An 18,383-nucleotide genomic window follows, 5' to 3' on the forward strand; every position below is an offset into this window, starting at 1 on the left:
GTCTCACTTTCCTTTTACTCTTTCAGATATCCTCCTGACACAGATCACTCAGAAACAACTGTATGGGTCAGAAGTTTACATATGCTCATTAATTTTGGATATTTAAGGATTCATTTGAACTGTTCTTTTTTCAGGGTTTAATGATGATACAATAAACAACTTCGGCGAGTTTTAAAAATTGGGTGCACAAATTGGATTTTATTCTGGATTTTTAATGTACGGCAAACATATTTTAAACCAACACAACCACCTACTTCAAAAATCAATCAGCTTCTTGAATAGTTATGTCAGCATTTATGATCTTGGATTTCCCTTCTGATCAGAAATGGTAGAGCTCATTTAAATAGTTTGGGCTCCTGCAATATGACCATCTTTAAACATACTAGTCAGACAATTCATGTGCGGATATTTAAACATTTATATTAAAGAATATAGAACACGTTTTGGTTTGGTGTCTAAACTCCAACCTCATCACTCCATGTCCATTTTGTTCATCTCATGGAGTGATGAGTGTCTCCACCACTGCATGGCAGCGGACTGAAGACAGCCTCTGACTTTGGAGCCTATGTGTGGATGGTGGTGTGGCAGAGAGACTGGGAAGCAGCAGACTACTGAGAGCAAGCAGACAGTAGAAATGGCAGCAGCAGCAGTTGGGTCATGTCATGCAGAATGATGCAGGAAGCTGGCAGCTTATATAGACAGCAGAAATTGGTGAGGTACATTTGACATGTAAAGATCGCATGTAAAAGAGCAACACAACTCGAGTTGACTGCCTAAACTAGCTTGAAGGGATCCCTTCATAAATTTTACTCATTCTTTTGTCTTCTTTAATCCATTCACTTGGGATCACGCACCAGTATCACTGGCAGCAAAACAGACCCTCAGCCTCATGACACCACCACCACCGTGTTTGACAGCTGGTACACTGTTCAGAGCTTTGTGAGCATAATCTTGACTTCTCCGACATACTTCTTGTTTTTACGACTAAATAGTTCCACATTTCTCTGAGAACTTGGCATTGGACTTAGCCAGCTGCAAATTTCAGTTGAGCTTGTATGTATCGATTTTGAGCGGCCCAGACCTATTAAAAGTTTTTGGACTATGCTTAACCTTGTGGCATCATGATGGAGATCTTTGTCCATTTTACCTATTTCTCTTTTTGCCATCAAGCCATAATTTTGCTACGTTAGTGTTGCATAACAGTAATACATGCACTCATTCAAATTTAAAACCCAGGTCAGTCCTCTGAGTTCCTCTACAACTCGCAAAACGACATTTACTTAAACATTAGTAGGAATGTTTGTACACTCTATGTACATCTCAATGAGCTCCATCATGCCTGCATTCTCTATCTCACTCAACTTCTGCACTGCTTGTTGCTATGGATAGTTAACCCTAAATACTTAAACTCATACGCCTTTATTTCCTCTACTGCTTACAGCTCTACTGTCTGTCCCTTAGTCACACACACCTGCCAAAAATATGTTGGTTTATTACTGACTTTACAGATCAATATTAGTGCTAAACTACAATTTCTTTACAAAATCTAAGAATATTTTTCTCTCGGTTAAAAAGTAAATATATGTTTTAAAATTAGAACCGAATGCCCCATGGTGAGCTATTTGACATAAATCTATGATTATTTACAGGTACCTAAAAATCTGTGAATTTTTAATAATATTCTGATTTATTGAATATGACTATAGATACAAAGTCTGGCTAAATTCCAAAAAAGGAAGTACTTTCTAATTTCATTTAATTGTTTTAACCTCTATTGGGCTTTAAACTGTTTCTCATATCTGGGTCGTCCCTCAAGTGAAACAGTTGTAGCAAAGAGTTTATTAATTCATTAATTCAAAGAAGACGTCGTACCTGGAGTCTACAGTAGCAGAGCACGGCTATGATACACAGAAGTATCACTGTGGCCAGTATTCCTCCAGTTATGACAACAGTTCCAGCTGTCATCCGACCAGCTCTCCATCAAACTCTGGACACAAACACAGACATCATCAAAAGGCACAAAAGAAGTTTACACACCCGAGAAAGGCATTAAAGCAAATACTAAAGGTCACTATTTATGTACAGTAAATGTCAGAAAATTACATACACACAGCGGCAAGAATGTCTAATGAATTCGTTACATTTTTAAAGACTTACTGGGTCCATTTCCCCCCAAAAAAGGATGATTATATAACACACAGTTTAATTATTTAAAAAAGAACCAGACTCGGGTGCACTAATTTTTATTTACTGTGAATGTCCTCAAATCAACAGAAGGTCAATATTGTGTGTTTCTCAAATATATATCCTCACTAATGTTTGCAGAAAGGAGCAGGTCCCACCTTTACCCTACTTTTTTCTATGTCATAAACAAGCTTAAGGCATTATTCTGACTAAATATTAGACCTCTTCTCTTAGTGGAATTCAGGCAAATTTGTTGGCACCTGACTTTTCAACGAAAATTTAGCACATATTTTTATAAGTGTTACATGAATTTAGTTAAATCATTCCAGAACCTTTGTTTATTTTTTCCAAAACCCGTTTTGATGAGTATTTAGGACCATTGTCATTTTGGACCACCCCAACTGTGTCCACGTTTTAACCATCTGACCAAAACTATTGTGCTCAGATGAAAGGAAATTGGTTAGGATGTTCAAGAACATCCCAGAAATCACCAAGTCTCAACCCAAGCATGGCCTGAAAGATGCTGGGAAAAGTGCCGGTATCCATAGTGACGTCAGTTTAACAATAATCTGAACTGAAAGAGTTCAGATAATGACAAAATTGACACATTTTCTGTAAACTCAAAATTGCAGCTGTCCACATAGACATCTTTTATTGGAGAAAATGTCCATGGCCAGATGACATTTGGAGCTATTTGGGGACCAAGCAAACAAAAATGTTTGGCTAAGTTTACAAACCGAAAAACATTGTACTGACTGTCAAGCAAGGCGGGGGCAGTATAATGCTGAGGGTCTTCTTTGCTGCCAGTGGAACTAGTGCTATGCACAAGATGGATGGATTCAAGAATGAGGCCAAAAAGCCAATTCTTTAACTGCACCTCAGTTTGTTTAAATTTGGAAGTCAATTGGATGTTCCAGCAAAATACTGATCCCAAAAATACATCTAAACTGGTTTTGTTGTGGATACAGAAGGCTAAAATTAAACACAGTATAGCATAAATTAAAACTTGTGCACATAATTCTTGTTTTTAATATTTATATAAGTTGCATGCTGTATTAAAAGCCAACAATTAGTAAAACTCTGACGATGAGTGCATGTAAACCTCTTTCTGGAACTGTTTGACAAACTAAGATGTAATGTTGATGTAGGAGAAAAAGCTTCCTTTAAGTTCTTATATGTTTAACTTTGGTTTGCTTTGCAATATTTTTCAGTAAACAGACTTAACACAAAAATTAAGGTAGTTTTTCTTCTGAATCCTGCAATACAATCTCAACTCCTTTACCCAAAAAACTAAGCTGATAACATTTATTTTTTACTTCTAAAAGAACTTACCTATTTTTATTTATGTATTATACATAATTTGTATGTTTAAAAATTGAGCTCTAAATTCCAAATGTAAATTCAAAATGTAAACATTTAACTCGTTAATAAAGAGAAATTGTCTGGCAGGGCATACCTACTTGTTATAATGTAATACTCACGTTCAGCAAACCAGCTTAACACCTGAAAGCAGACAAACAAGGTATCATGTAAAGTGAGCGACACGTACAGTTTGTTGTAGTGTTGATAGGTAAGACACACTTACGTCAGGGAAGTGTTTGGAGGTAATGTGGTTGGAACTCCAGTCAAAGGAAACTCAGTTTGAACATATCTAAAGAGGGGAAAAAATTGCATATGAGAATTTGAACTGAAGCTACACTAACTGTTTTTATCCACAAGGTGGCACTAAACGAACAGAAAAAGATCTCTCAAACATGATAAAGCCTTGTTCAAGCCAGCATTCCTATAACAAAACGAGGGTAGATTAAAATGAAAACAAAATCTGCTGAACAAATTTTAGAAATATCCATACAGTTCATTTGCGTCTGCCTCTTTCTCTTTCTCTCTTTCTGCCTCACTGAAACACCCAAACACACACATGAATCACCACAGGACAGCTGCAGTAAAAGTGATTTAGAAAGGAGGGGTGCAGCTGATTGGAGTTTTTACTGTAGTCTGCAGTCTGAGGTTTGTCCAGATGAAGCGAAATCTATTACTTTTTTTGCAATCAAATATTTACTATACATCTTCAAAAGCAAAAACAATACAAAATAACATAACATAAAGGGTGTAAATAGGACATATTAACAAACTACAAGCACATGCGACACTCAACTCCATGGCGATGCCCTGCCCCAACCACCCCCGATCTCATAACTGAAAGCAATATAAAAGTATAAAATAATCTACGGTAGCAAAACAAGAAGGTTACAGAAAGGAGTGTTGCAGTGTTTCTTTAACCAGAGAATAAGCTGCATCCCATGTTCTCATCGTCTTCTGGCTGCCTGCATGCATCCGGGTTACTGATAGCTCCATCACTATAATATCTAGGAAGCGAAATCGACTGCTGATAAAAGCATGTCCAACTGGCTGAGATTGGTGTGCAAGTCGGGTTTGTTATTTGGAGCAGAGAGAGAAAGAAGAACCATAATGTAAAAAAAGATTAATTAATTAGATAGCTCACCAACAGAAGGCAAAAAATCTATGATTATCACTTGAGTCAACAGAGTTATGTGTCTGTTTGTGGATTATAATTTATTTTCTTCAGTGGTACTGGTCGGCTCACCTGCAGACACTGAAACTGTCTCTGTATCTTGACCATGTTGCATTTATGGAAGAAAAACAATAACAACAATCACACCGACATAGAAAAAAGTCCAGACATTTTTGACCTTCCTGTCATTCATGGTAAAAAAAACAAAAATCAGTTAATCATCATTAATTTATTTTGGTAATGTAATTCAACCTTTTATTTTTGTAAATTTGATTATCATGGCTTACAGCTAAAGGGAAACACTAAATTTTGTATTTCTTTAAATTGGAATAGTAGATCTGACAAATAAAAAGGAGTTTTGCTATAGAAATACCAGCACACTGCAAAGTATGCTGTACATGCACTCAATACTTGGTCGGATCAGTTTGTCCCGTGTTCGTCCATTGCAACGTGGGTTGGCTCAGGACAGGTCCAAACTGCAACGAACAATCAGGTCTGGATCATTGGTGTTGACGTTCACTCCATCCAGGACCTGTACAGATCTAAGGTCAGAGGAAAACACAGCTAGCATCTCTGCAGGCGCCAAACATCCAGAACACAAACTGTTTAGACTTTTACCATCAGGTCGGAGCTACACATCGCTGGTTGCAAAAACGAGCCAGAGACAGTTTCTTCCCCCAGGCTAGGGGTCTGCAACCTTTACAATCCAAAGAGCCATTATTGTCCTCAGTGCAGCTCAATATATCTCGTTTAGAGCTACAAATTAATTAATACATGACCTTTAGAAAAAAGACAACTTGTAATTTTTGATAGATATCCACAATAGGAAATGTGTTTCCATTTTTTAAAGAACCACCATTTAATTTCTATTTTTAGGTTTTAAAATAAAGAAAAACATACAACTTGTGTAAAAAGCAGATGGATAAATAGTCCAGATCAAAAATAAAATATTACTGGTCTTTTAAGTTTCATTCTGTTGAAGAAGTTCAATGCAATTTTTCCATAAAAAACTGTTGCATTTGTTTTTATATCTATAATTAAAAACATTAGTTGATTCTTTATCATTTCAGCTAACATTATTAAGAGCCTCTGTAAAAGGTCCAAAGCCCCAGGCTGTCACCATGCCCAGCTACTCTGCTAGGAATCAGCACTGTGCATATTTGCACTAATTCAACTTCTAACTTCTAACTTCTTCCTTTGTAATGATACGGTATGTATAAACATTTCTCTTAGAAACATTATTTATCTTCCTTCCCAACTTTATACACTATATTGCTAAAAGTATTTGTCTGTCTACTTTGACATGTACATTAAATTTGATGACATCCTATTCTTAATCTATAAGGTCACATTTGTTAAGGGACCAACCATTCCCAGCAATAGTAACTTTCACTATTCTGTAAACATCTTCTACAAGGTTTAGGAGTGTGTTCAAGGTTAGATGAGAAAACCAGAATTGCAGCCTCCTCTGTAATTCATCCCAAAGGTGTTCAAAGAGGTTTGAGGTCAGGACTCTGTGCAGTCACGTTACTTTAATGGGGACCTTTATCTGCATTGTTGGCTTCAGTCATGATTACAGGGACTTTGTGTTTATTTTGTGCAGTGCAAGGATACTTTGTTAAAAAACCAAAGTATCCTAAAATTATGTCATATATATTTACACACAAGCAACTACTATATCAAGAACCTGGCCATTAGTCTTACCTTTGCTGTGACTATTGTTTACTGCCAATAAAACAAGTAACTTCACAAAACCTCTCCACAAACATCCAATCTGCCCCTTTTTAGGTTTTCAGCAGTTGCAGGTGAAGTAGTGGACTTTGAACCACTTTGCAAATTTGCCATACTTATGCTTACAAGATAATTTTTCTAAAGAACACCAAACCGTTGAATGTTTCCAGCTGTGCAACTGTTTGCAGCTTTTATTGTATTTTATTTTTGTAATTCTTTTTTGTTTTTTATCATAATAAGATAAAAACGTTGTCCAAGTCAACAAAGAGACAGGTCAGCAAAATCTACACAAAGCTGCCAGAAAGGACACCATCTTCATTTATTTTAGAGATTAAGCAGCGTAGCAGCTGTTATGTACCGCTCTGTCACCATAGTTTACTCCACTTCATGCAGTCTCCGCCTCAGCTCGCTGAACTATTTTTTACAATTAATGCTGGCATGGTGACTCGGGTAGAAGGGAAATGAGTCACTGATGTCATTACATCATCCCTTACTCACACAGACACAACACTGTGCTCACATTTGTTTTCATCCTTGCTTCCCTGCTTACATGATGCTCCGCAAGCAAACCTGCCAGTTAGATTAATCTGAGTTTACTACACTTGACAGCCTATCTGCATCAACCCACGCTTTACAAACACAGATGAGCTACTCCAAGCAGAAGGAAGCTGGATCATTTACTGCAGAGTGGCCTCCATATCTCTGATAAGCCTCCAAAACACACTGAATCCCAAAGTGGAGACACATAGTATCCAAACAGACACATTTTACCCAAATAAATCAGTCGTCGGTAAAATGCAGCCGCCAGAACTGAGAGTAAACGCCTGTTTTTCTTCTTTAATTGCAGAACAATTGATGCAATGTCAGATTAATTGACATTTATATAATCATAACCACTTTGTTTCCATAGTCTGTAACACAGTACGTGCAAATTTATAAAACATGCACTTCGTCTGCAGCAGTTATTAATACGCTGTGAGACTCTCTGTAGCTTAGTCATAAAAAAATTGAATATTTTATCGAATGTTGTTAAAATGAAGTGTGTCTCAATGGAATGAATAACGAATGTATTTCTAAATGCCACTCAGTTACAAATGGGAGTGGTAATCCATTCTCGGCTCAGCACATTCAACACTAGATTGGATTTAGACAAGTCATTATTTTTCTGAAAACATGCAACTGCAACATTTTAGCTGGAGGCAAGTTTTCCACGCTGACGTTCATCTCTCACAACGACGGAGGTGTAGGTCTGGATAGGTTTAAGAAATGGTGGTGATTGAGGAATTGTACGGCAACCTTTAGACTTATTGGAACCCCTGGTAAACATGCATAAGAAGCCTTAAAATAAAAGTGTCTTTTTATCGCAGTAGCTTAATCTCACACATAAAAGGGAAAATCCAGCCTTAAATTTGAGAAAATGTTCAGTGGAAGAAAAAAATTCCAAAGTTTAGAAATAACTGTTTTAAACCAAACCACGTTTATTGGCACAACTAACAGGTTGTACCATCAAGCCTGCTGCCTTAATTGCTCACATTTGTCTGCTTTTGCAGGATAAAAAAACAATTCTTTAGGTTCTATAAGAAGGAACATCTTCAGGACCTTGTTAATTGGACAATAGTTAAATTGACATGCTTTATATTGATTGTAGCTGTTAATCCGGTCTAGAGTGGTTTGAGAGTGAAAATGTTTGTGTTTGTCCCAATCTCTTCAGGACATGTAAGTAATTTGTGTGAGCGTGCACAGCTGTGTGTCTCTGTGTTAGTCTGGCGACCTCTTCAAGGTGTACCCCATCTCTCACCCAATCACCACTGAAGATCGGCACCAGCCTTACCACAGGAAAAGATAAGTGGGTATAGACAATAAATGGAGATAAAAGTTGAGATGGATTCAGATAAAAAAGGCAAATGTTTTAGTAATTTTCCCACTCGGTTTCTCTTGCTCCTATTTTTTTCTCTTTTTGAGCCTTTTGAAGCTCCACATACAACCCAGTTATGATCCACCAGCATGAAATGTTAATGCTTGTCATTTATTCCTGCGTGAGGATTTTGACCAGGAATGTACCTGCAGCAGGAGAACACTGCAATCCTTTAGTATCTTTCTCTGGCATCTTGTTTAGAGAACTTCAAACCCCAGTAACAGAATGCCAGAAAGTTTTAAAACCGTTATTTTATTCAAACTTAGTATCATTTAATACAAGGCACTGGTGACTGGGGAATGAACTTTAAGAGTAATCAATTCTTATCCTCTCGAAGTTTCTCCAAAACATTCATGCCATGGTGGACCGTTATGAATTGTATATATATATATGGATATGGCTAAAGTTTTAAAATAAACCTCAATTTTTTATTTCTTCTAAAAACGGAAGATGGGAAGTAACCTTAAATGGAAAAGTACATATTATTAATATTATTAATGTTATTATTAGTTGTAGTATGCTGCTGCATCACTTGAGAGGAACATAAATCAAGTGAACTCAATTTGTTTTCCCCCCAGCTGACTTGTTAGCCTCCTCCTCTTTAACACACATTTATGGGATTTTATTGTCATGCACACATTATTAAAAAAAAGATCTTAAATATGTCAGGGAACCCAGTGCAAGTGGCTGATCTTAAAATCCAAACAAAAAAGATTATATTGTACAAAAAGATATTTTCATTGTTTGTATGATTAGATCAGCTCTAACGAACTAAGATGACTTATTCCACATAAAAGGAATTAATAAAGTCTGACTTTATTTCCATGTTCTCTGTTTTGACTTGATCATAAGCTCAAATTGCATAACTTTGTTTTGCCTCAAAACCTAATAATAGCAGTAACATGGGCTTCAATACTTAAACTACCCCAAGAAGTGTTACTGTCCACAAAATATGTACTGAAAACAAAAAAATGATTTAAGCAAAACGTGAATAAATTCCAGCTTAATACAAATTAATAAATCTTTGGGACCTTGAGGAGTTGTTACTCTTCCTCCCTTTTGAAGCTATTTTCAGCAGCAACAGCACAGCAGGCTGAGATTGATGACAGAACCTTTTGGTTCAATTACTTGATTTTGTTCAGGGTCATTTAGGTCAACCCAATTTAAAAAGGACTGCTCTCCAATGTGATCTTGTTGGCCTTGTGAGGGCAGATGATCAATACAGGTGGTGAGACGTGTTGGTTTTTGTGAATATGAGGAGAAATATGATGAGAAAGGGTGGGAAAAACGTTCAGGTCCTTTTCTTGCTGCAGCATGGACCATGCAATGCAGCTGTAAATACTGACTGAAGATTTAAAATTGAAGATCATTATTTGCTCTTCAGGCTACTGTGCTGTGTTCAAGCCTGGCAGCTCCTGATTCAGCCCTTTCACACACTCATTTTCAGTCAAAATGTAGCTGCAACCTTTACTCACACAGCAATGTGCAATCTTTTTTAAGAAACCAAGGTCACTTTTTCTTTATTTTAACCAAGACAAAAATAAACACAATATATATCACGTTTTTTATTTTTTCAAAATACTTACGTTTCCATCAATGCACATTTGATAGCAGTAGTATTCTACTCCACTAATAGGTAACATTGCTGAGCAAGAGGTATTTTTATAACAAATTTCCAGTATTGCTCATTTTTTGCAGTCGCTGTCTCCCCCATCCAGCATCTCATTCACAAAGCAAATAGCACTAATGGGCTAATCCAAACACACACTTTAAGTGCAGAAGGTGTTAACAATTTGCACTCCTTTTGTTTTCTGTATATGCATTTGTGTATATGTAAGCATGTGTGAAAAATATTATAAAGCAACTTGGTAGTGATGCCTAATTGAAGCATTAAATCCTCTTGAAATGTTTTCACTTTTTGTCATGATACAACTCTAAACTTCTGATTTTGTGAAGTCCTGAAAAATCAGCATCAGGCCAAAGAAAAACAGAAGACATTGGCAAGACTAAAGGCATAAGATGACCCGTTTTATGGTTAGATCCCTGTCTATCCGACTAAATGGTTCTGTCATATTAGGCATTTTCATCCACTGGTTCTCCAAAGGGCTCTGTTCTCTTTCCATTATTGTGTATCCTGTACACCAACTATTGCAAGAGTCATTATACGGGACGGCTCATTTTGACACAACAAACCTGGAAGAAAATTGAACTTTTTGTCCCGCATGCAAAACGCTATATGTGGCAAAAAAGTAACTCTGATGTTTGCCCTGAACAAACACACTATCTCTATGGTAGTGGCAGGATCATGCTGTGGGAATGATTTTCTAAGTAGGGACAGAAAAGCTGTACAGAGTTGATTGGAAGATGGGTGAAGTAAAATGCAGGGCAATTCTAGAGGAAAATCTGTTTGCAGCTACGAAAGACTTGAGATTTGTATGGAGGTTCATCTTCCAACAGGACAACAATCCTGCAGAGCTTCAGTGAAATGGTTGAGATCAGCTCCATACCTCAAAGGTCAGGGTCTTGCATGTTTTACGTATTTAATGCAACTAAGTTAAATGGCTGAATTAGCTCCTCAGCATACAATAAAGATCTGTAGGAGACTGCTAATGACATTATGTTCATTACGGGGTATTGAACCATTGACCTTGATGACAGAGTTTGAACAGTACTCTTTTAGATCAAAGTAAATTAATGCATCAGAATGGCCAAGTCAAAGTCCAGGCATAAATTCAAATAAGAATCAGTGGCAAGACTTGAAAACTGATGCTCACAGATACTTCCTATCTAATGTGAATAAGACAGAGTTAGCCATAAGTTAAAAGACTGTAAATGCAATAAGAGGCGGTTTTATACAGCACAGACTGGGAGAGGCTGAATACAAATGCACACAAAATTTTCTATTAAGTAAATTAAAACTACAATTTTCTTCCACTCCCAATTATGTGTTCTTTTGTATTGGTATTTCCAAATAAAATCCTCCCAAAGCAAACTGAAGTATGAAAAAGCTAAAGATTGCAAGGGGTAAGAATACATTGCATTTCAAACAGCACAGGCACTTCAGCTTCACTGAAGATGGTTCTGCCTGCAGGTTTTCTTTACAAAGGTTTAAAGGTGAGCTCCTTCTTTATTTCTTTCATAAACTGTGACATCAGAAAGTATAATCTTTCATTTAACATTTCATCAAAACATTTCATATTCGTGGGTAATACAGTGTATTTCCTGGCTGAATGATGTGTATGAAACGATGTCAAACTCATCTGGTTCTCCTACTCTGTTGTTTACAAACCTGAGAACAACCTGGAGAAGTTGTGGACCTTTTTCGCCCTTGAAAAGGAACATAAAGTGAATCAAATATTTAATCAGAAAGAGCAACAATCTGCTTGTCAAGATTCCTCTAAATCTCTACAAGCAAACTGCTGCATCCAGTCTTGTGGGAACACTTCTAACCTCGATACAGCCTCACTGAGACTTCAAGCTGAAGAGCTGAATTGATTCGCTTTCTAATTTATGTCTGGTTCAGACAGATTTCTTGTAAAGAACCTAGGCAGGAAAAGCACCTGACGTCAAACATCCAGGCTGCTTTGCATTCCCGTTTTACGAGGTTTACAGGATTTCATTATAGCCGCTGAGCTCCTCCCCTGCTGCCCCGCAATGTGCCAGCTACTCTTCACATTTGGCAGAATGCTGCATCGCTGTGAGCAAATCCAGCAGCACAGGGCAGAGGACAGACAGCTGTAATTACTCCACTCCTATTTTGCAGGTCAGCATGGCGGGCTCATAAAACAAATTGAAATTGATGAGCTCTCACCTTTGAATGAATATTGTACCACAAATAGCACCTAAGCTAATATTCACATCAAGCTTTTCAAATGACTAAAATAAGAAGGCAGAGGCAAGAATGATAAGGACAGTATGAGGAAAGCAGAGCTGGTTTTTTAAGCTCCAGTGTTCCCATTAGAGTTAAATCATTGTCTTCGGGAGTAGCTTAAACATTAAGCAGAACAAATTACATTAGAACCCTACTGATGCTACTGCTCAACTTCCAAGGGATGGGAATCAATGTACACTTGAAAATGTTCACTCTTATCTTGGGTGATTTCACACTTATTCTATAAACTGCTTTAGAATTAAACAATCACTCTTTTGCCACGGTACAGAATGAAGTACACCCTCTTTCAGTTCAATGGTTTTTACATATCAGCATATTATGTAATGAATGTGGTTCAAAAGCTTACCTCATGCATACAAAAACACACAACTGATTCAAAAACTGTCGTTATTTATTAAGCAAACATTAAACCGAAATGGAATAGCTGTGCTTAAAAAACGAAGTACACCCTTGCTGTTTTCTTCTATTAGAAAGTAGCAACCAAGTGCTGCTCATTTAAATGCACTTAGTTATTTGCTCATCAGTAAGGGTGAACGCCGCTATTGGAAACAGGAGTTGTAACAGTTTTTTGGGTGAATTTCTAATATATTATATTGATTCTATACCCACAGAATTATATGTATTACCAATATATTTTCCAGAAAATTTGAATATTGCATAACACCATAAAAGACTTTTAATGCAGAAGAATTGGCCTACTGACTCGTACTATATACTGCCAAATGTACTGAGTCACTTGTTTTTACTCATACATGAACTTTAATAACATCCAATTTTTAATACAGAGACTTTAAGATTGCCTCAGCCTACCCTTTGCAGCTAAAACACCTTCAACTCTTCTGGGAATGTTTTGTTCAATGTTTAAAAATGTGTTTATGGGAATATCTGACAATTTTTCCAACAGAATATTTGTGAGATCAGACATTGATGAAGTCTAGCCTTACAATCTCTGCTTTTATTTGCCCAAAAGTGCTTTATCAGGTTGAAAGTTCTGCATGGCACAGTCAAGTTAATCCACACCAAAATTGCACATTCATGTCCTTATTAACCTTGTGTTGTACACTTGTGTGCAGATATGTTGAAACTCAAGAAGTCCTCTTCAAACTGTTCCCACAGTGTCAGAAGCATAAAATTGTTCAAATCCTACTCCCACCAAAATTTACATGTAGTGAAGTGCAGTGAGGCAAGTGCCATTTACCCAAGAACTGCCAATTCCATTAAGTTCTCTATGCATTTGGTTTGTTCTTGAGCTTATCTGAGGCCACAAGTGAGCAGGTCTATAGTCATGGACTCTGCATATCCAGTAGTTGCTGTTGTTCCCATTTGCTTTCACAACCACTAACAGACAGATTTTTAATAATTAGTAGCATGAAAAGGTCATGACTAGACTGCACAGATGGCAGTAAGGTACCACTCTGGTATTCAGTGAGTTCCTGACAGCGACCCATTCTTTCACAAATGTTTGCAGAAGAAATATGCACATCTGGGCACTTGATTTTATACAACTGTGCCCAAGTAATTTGAAAATGATTTGAACACCCAAATTTAATTATTAGGAGGCATGAGCCAATACTTTTGATACGTTTAAATCCATGTATTTGCACGTAATACTATATCTGGGCTCCATCTGCTCGAAGTATTGCATCAGCGAGGTGTGGCATGGAGGCAATCAGTCTGTGGTTCTGCTGAGGTGTTAGGGAAGCCCAGGTTTCTGAATAAATTTCATAACAACGTGAGAGACTAAGGTCCCATCCACACAGAGACGAGATGTATCCGTAAGGGTATTTTGTCATTTAGGCATTGCGTCCACATGGATCCGGCATTCCGGGAGACCAAAACTGATCCATGAGAGACCCACACGCTTTTTGAAAAAATTCAATGTTATCCATGTTAACTATCTATTTTATCATTTGGTTGTTTTAAACTGTTTAAATAAAGGAAATTAAATTAAACATGCAGTGATCTTCTGTTATTTTCCTCTGAACAATTACTAGAACAATCTTTAATCTATGTGCTGGCATGAATAAATGATAAGATAATAAAATAAAAAAAATCTTTTACTGCCTGCTATTCTTTCTTTTTCTTCTTCATAGTAAATATCAGAAACATTCGTGATCTCACAGCAGACAATTACTGACATGAATTTCTCATACATGCAAATAAATAAATCAATCAAAATAAATTTGATTGCATCTACATATCTCCTTTGTGAATCATTAAAATATTAAACATTTCTTTTATCTACTTATTATTCATATAACTCAGAAACGTTTAAAGGAAATTGATCAATACTTTTCAACCAGATGGTAAAATTTGTGTTTTATGGCACATTTGGCTTGCCATAGAACACCTCTCTCTGCATCCTCCTCAATCTCACAAAAACAACAAACATGGCGCCGTTCAGTGCTGCGGTCATACTAAGGCAAATACTGGCTTTGTTGTGTCATTTACAGCAGAATCTACTGCTCCTCTTCTACAACCATGAGCTCCAACTTCATACAAAGAACCGCATAAACCACATGCTTTTGGATCTACCTCGGAGACGAACGAGAAGGACAGTCCGGAGAAAGTTTTGGAAAAGACCGGGCAGAACTGGCAGTTGGTGGGACAACTTTGTCAATGGTCTTAACGTGGAAAGTGAATGGCGGGATAACTTTAGCATGTCCCGAGCCGCTGTCTTCGCCCTTACCAAAGAACTGCGCCCGCATATCGAAAGGCAAACCACCAACATGAGGGCGCCCATCGATCCTCTCAAAAGGTTTGCATTAACACTTTATTACCTGACCGATGAGGGGAAGCTACGGAAGACCGCTAATGCATTCGGCGTGTCGCGCCAGGCGGTGTCTAATATTATTAGGCAGACATGCACAGCGATCTCCATCCATCTGGGTCCGAAGTACATCAAGCTACCCTTTACAGAGCCCGAGGCGGAGGAACTAGTTGTGGGCTTTTCTCGTTTTCATGGCTTGCCACAGTGTTTTGGAGCTGTTGACGGCACCCACATTGAAATCAAGCAGCCATCCACCAACTCCATGGTCTACATTAACCAAAAGGGGAAATATTCTCTTAATGTACAGGCAGTGTGTGATTACAGGTATCGTTTTATGGATGTTGTGATAAAATGGCCTGGAAGTGTACATGACGCACGGGTCTTTGCCAATTCAAGGCTCAACATCTGCTTAAAGACTGGCAAAATCCCTGCTATGAAAAAGCTAATTGTGGATGATGAGGATGCCATACCAATTTATCTTCTGGGTGATCCTGCCTACCCGCTGTTGCCTTACCTGATGAGAGAGTTCTCAAATGGCGGGTCCACCCCTCAGGAACAGCACTTTGGGGTTTGCTTATGCAAAGCACATGAGGTCATTGAATGTGCTTTTGGTCGCCTGAAAGCCAGATTTGCAGCACTTAAAAGGCCTATGGACATCAATTTAAACGATCTGCCTCATGTGATTTACTCCTGCTTTGTTCTTCACAATTTCTGTGAGTCTAGTTTGGAGGTTGTAGATGAACTGACTGTGGTGGGAACAATGCAAGGTGAAAAGGATTCACAGCCACCAACAGAGTGCACTAGTTATCAAACTGACTGTAATGAAGAAGGAGAGAGAGTGAGGAGAGTGGTCATGAAGTACCTGCACCCTTAAGGATAAAGATGGGATTTGTCATCCTTATAGAAGAATGAACCATTACCATTATTGAATATTTTTTGTGTTACATTAATAAACAGTGTTCTGATGTGAAGTTGACTTGAATAGTTAATCAACTAAGACTTTTCTTTATTATTTGGAAGTAGCCAAATTACCTTTAGTGCTTTTGTGAAGTGTGAGACAAGAATAAAACAATTACTATCAAAGACCTCTTTATTGTAAAATAACTTGAAACAAAACAAACATGGTATAACTGTCCTTTACCAATTTAAATTGAAGAAAGTACCGCTTTGTAATGCAAAAAAAGTTGTTTATAACAACTGTAGTAGAGTAGTATGATAGTATGATGCAAAGTGCAACATAACCTAAAGGCAACCTAATGCATTAGTCATCGTGCCTGGATGAAATTGAGGATGTTTGCTGCTATGAGTTGTCAAATGTTGGTGTGGATGTAGGTCTTCCAGAGCGGCTTGTTGTGGCAGTGGGTGTTGTACTGGGATGTGGGCACTCATGTATGTCCTGTGACTTGCCTATATTCACCAGTACTACTACTGCCTGAGTGTGCAAGGTAAGGTTGCATGAGTAATTCTCTCATCACAGAAAAACGTTCCTGAAAAGTACTTGTAATTTTTTCTATATCGGTATTTATGCTCCGCATGGTGTTGGAGCTGCGTCTGTGTGATTCCTCCATTAGCTCCAACATCTCCTTTTTTATCATGAGGTCTTCCTGCACTCTAGAGTCCACTGAAAGTCTCTTTTTCAGCCTGTGCCCTCTGTGGCTGTTCAGCTTTGCCTAAAATACACAAAAGCAAAATTGTGTAACAAAATGGAAGACGACGATTTGTATGTTTCATTAAAATAATACACCAAAAACAGTACAGTGTACTGCACACTAGCAGCAACTATCTAAACCAGGTTTTTAAAATGGCCACCAAGGGCAGTTTCTCCATAATGAACGATGTAGTACTGTGTCAGCAAGTACTGGAAGGTTAAAAACACAATCAACCTACCTGGAGCAAGTCATTCTTTACGACTAAATGCAGACTCTCGGTTGATTCAATGGACTGCAACGTATCTTAACGCTCCGAATTCGGAAAACTCTGGAAGAGCAGCCATCCCAAATCCATCCACCAATTTGGCGTGCTTTAGGCGATCCAACTCACAGTGCTCAAACAACACGTCGCTGGCCACTCCGACACCCAGTGTCCACCATCTATCTGTATTTGGCACGTTTTTTTATTTGTTTTGGCAATGATCAGAGTTTTTGCAATTACAAAAAGACCATGAGGAAAGTCCCTTTCTGTTGCTCCAAGGGGTACTGCGCCCGAAACGCCACCATGATGTCGTTGTACTTGGTCTAACATGTCTCCCAATTGACATTTTCTTTCAGTTTAGTAGTCTTGTGGTCAAACACAAACCGAAGTAACAGTTAATCATCAGTCCAGATAAAGCTCTCCTTAAAATCTCAGCTGTTCTTATTTATCGCCATGTCGCAGTGTTTAGCTCGCATGAGTTGTCTGTGCATGCCCGGTGTTTTTCTGTGTAGTGTCACAGCGCCACCAATAGGCCTAGCATACATACTACAACGTTTTCAGTGGTACTGGATTTTTTGAGCCTAGTGAATAGTGATTTATTTTTTACCATGGTTGTAAAAGTCTTAACAGATCTTTTGTACATCACTTTACTTTGTTTGACACATAAAAATCATAGTTTCCTTAAAAAAAAAGCCTACCTGCTCTCATTTTCCTGAGCTCTTTGAAAAAAAAAAAAAAAGCATATTCCGGTATTTTGTTTCATGCCAGAGATCAGCAACACATACATAAACCGAGAGCCACACCAACAACAAATTTGTGGAGACAGCCTTTTCAATCAGTCAGACTATGTTTTATTAGCCATCAGTCCTTAATGAGCTTTTCCCACAGCCTTCAATATAGACCACTGCCTCATGAGACATAAATTAGAATTAACTTTGGCAGCTCAAAGCTGACCTTCAGCTTGCAGGACGGTAACTAAATCTGCTGAACTGTCCTGCCAGCAGCCAGACAGACAAACAGAAAAGGCAACACTTCCAGGACAAACAGCTCCTCTGATCTCACAGGTCATGTAATGAGCTGAGAAGTTGTGGTGAGGCAGCTCATTTATGTGAATTGTAAGACATTTTAAAGACAAATCTCTGCTCTTTACATCCTAAGTTATGCAAATGCTTAATCAATTCTAAGAAAAGCATTAACTTGCGATTGGGGGGGCTGTTGTCTATGTACAGTAGTCATTGGGTGACAAGTGGGGTACACCCTGGACTGGTCAGTCCATCACAGGGCCACACAGAGACAGACACTCATACATAAGGGCAACTTAAAGAGAACACCTAGCAGTCACGTTTTTGGACTGTGAAGGAAGCTGGAGCACCCAGAAAGAACCCACACATACATAGGGAGAATATGCAAATTCCATGCAGAAACCCAGGAACCTTGACGCAAGGCA

General features: G+C 38.0%; 2 protein-coding genes across 6 annotated transcripts in view; one reads left to right on the plus strand and one right to left on the minus strand.

Annotated features, from left to right (window-relative positions):
• Window positions 1-18,383, minus strand: part of fam163ab (family with sequence similarity 163 member Ab) — a 38,096-nt gene that overhangs the window by 3,334 nt on the left and 16,379 nt on the right. For 2 of the 5 annotated variants that reach the window (XM_047375902.1, XM_047375904.1), the window contains exons 2-5: window positions 4,790-5,259; window positions 3,770-3,835; window positions 3,666-3,687; window positions 1,873-1,987 (exon numbers count right to left, since the gene is read on the minus strand). In XM_047375902.1, coding sequence (XP_047231858.1) covers window positions 1,873-1,965 — 93 coding nt within the window. In that variant the 5' untranslated portion in view covers window positions 1,966-1,987; window positions 3,666-3,687; window positions 3,770-3,835; window positions 4,790-5,259. Of the gene's footprint in view, window positions 1-1,872; window positions 1,988-3,644; window positions 3,688-3,769; window positions 3,836-4,789; window positions 5,260-18,383 lie in introns of all 5 variants that reach the window. The other 3 variants (XM_047375906.1, XM_047375905.1, XM_047375903.1) reach the window with 3 other exon arrangements.
• Window positions 14,646-15,899, plus strand: LOC124873894 (putative nuclease HARBI1). Its single transcript, XM_047374923.1, has one exon. The coding sequence runs from the start codon at window positions 14,646-14,648 to the stop codon at window positions 15,897-15,899; it is 1,254 nt and encodes a 417-aa protein (XP_047230879.1).

Source organism: Girardinichthys multiradiatus, chromosome 9 (assembly GCF_021462225.1).
Source record: "Girardinichthys multiradiatus isolate DD_20200921_A chromosome 9, DD_fGirMul_XY1, whole genome shotgun sequence".
NCBI classification, from domain to species: domain Eukaryota; kingdom Metazoa; phylum Chordata; class Actinopteri; order Cyprinodontiformes; family Goodeidae; genus Girardinichthys; species Girardinichthys multiradiatus.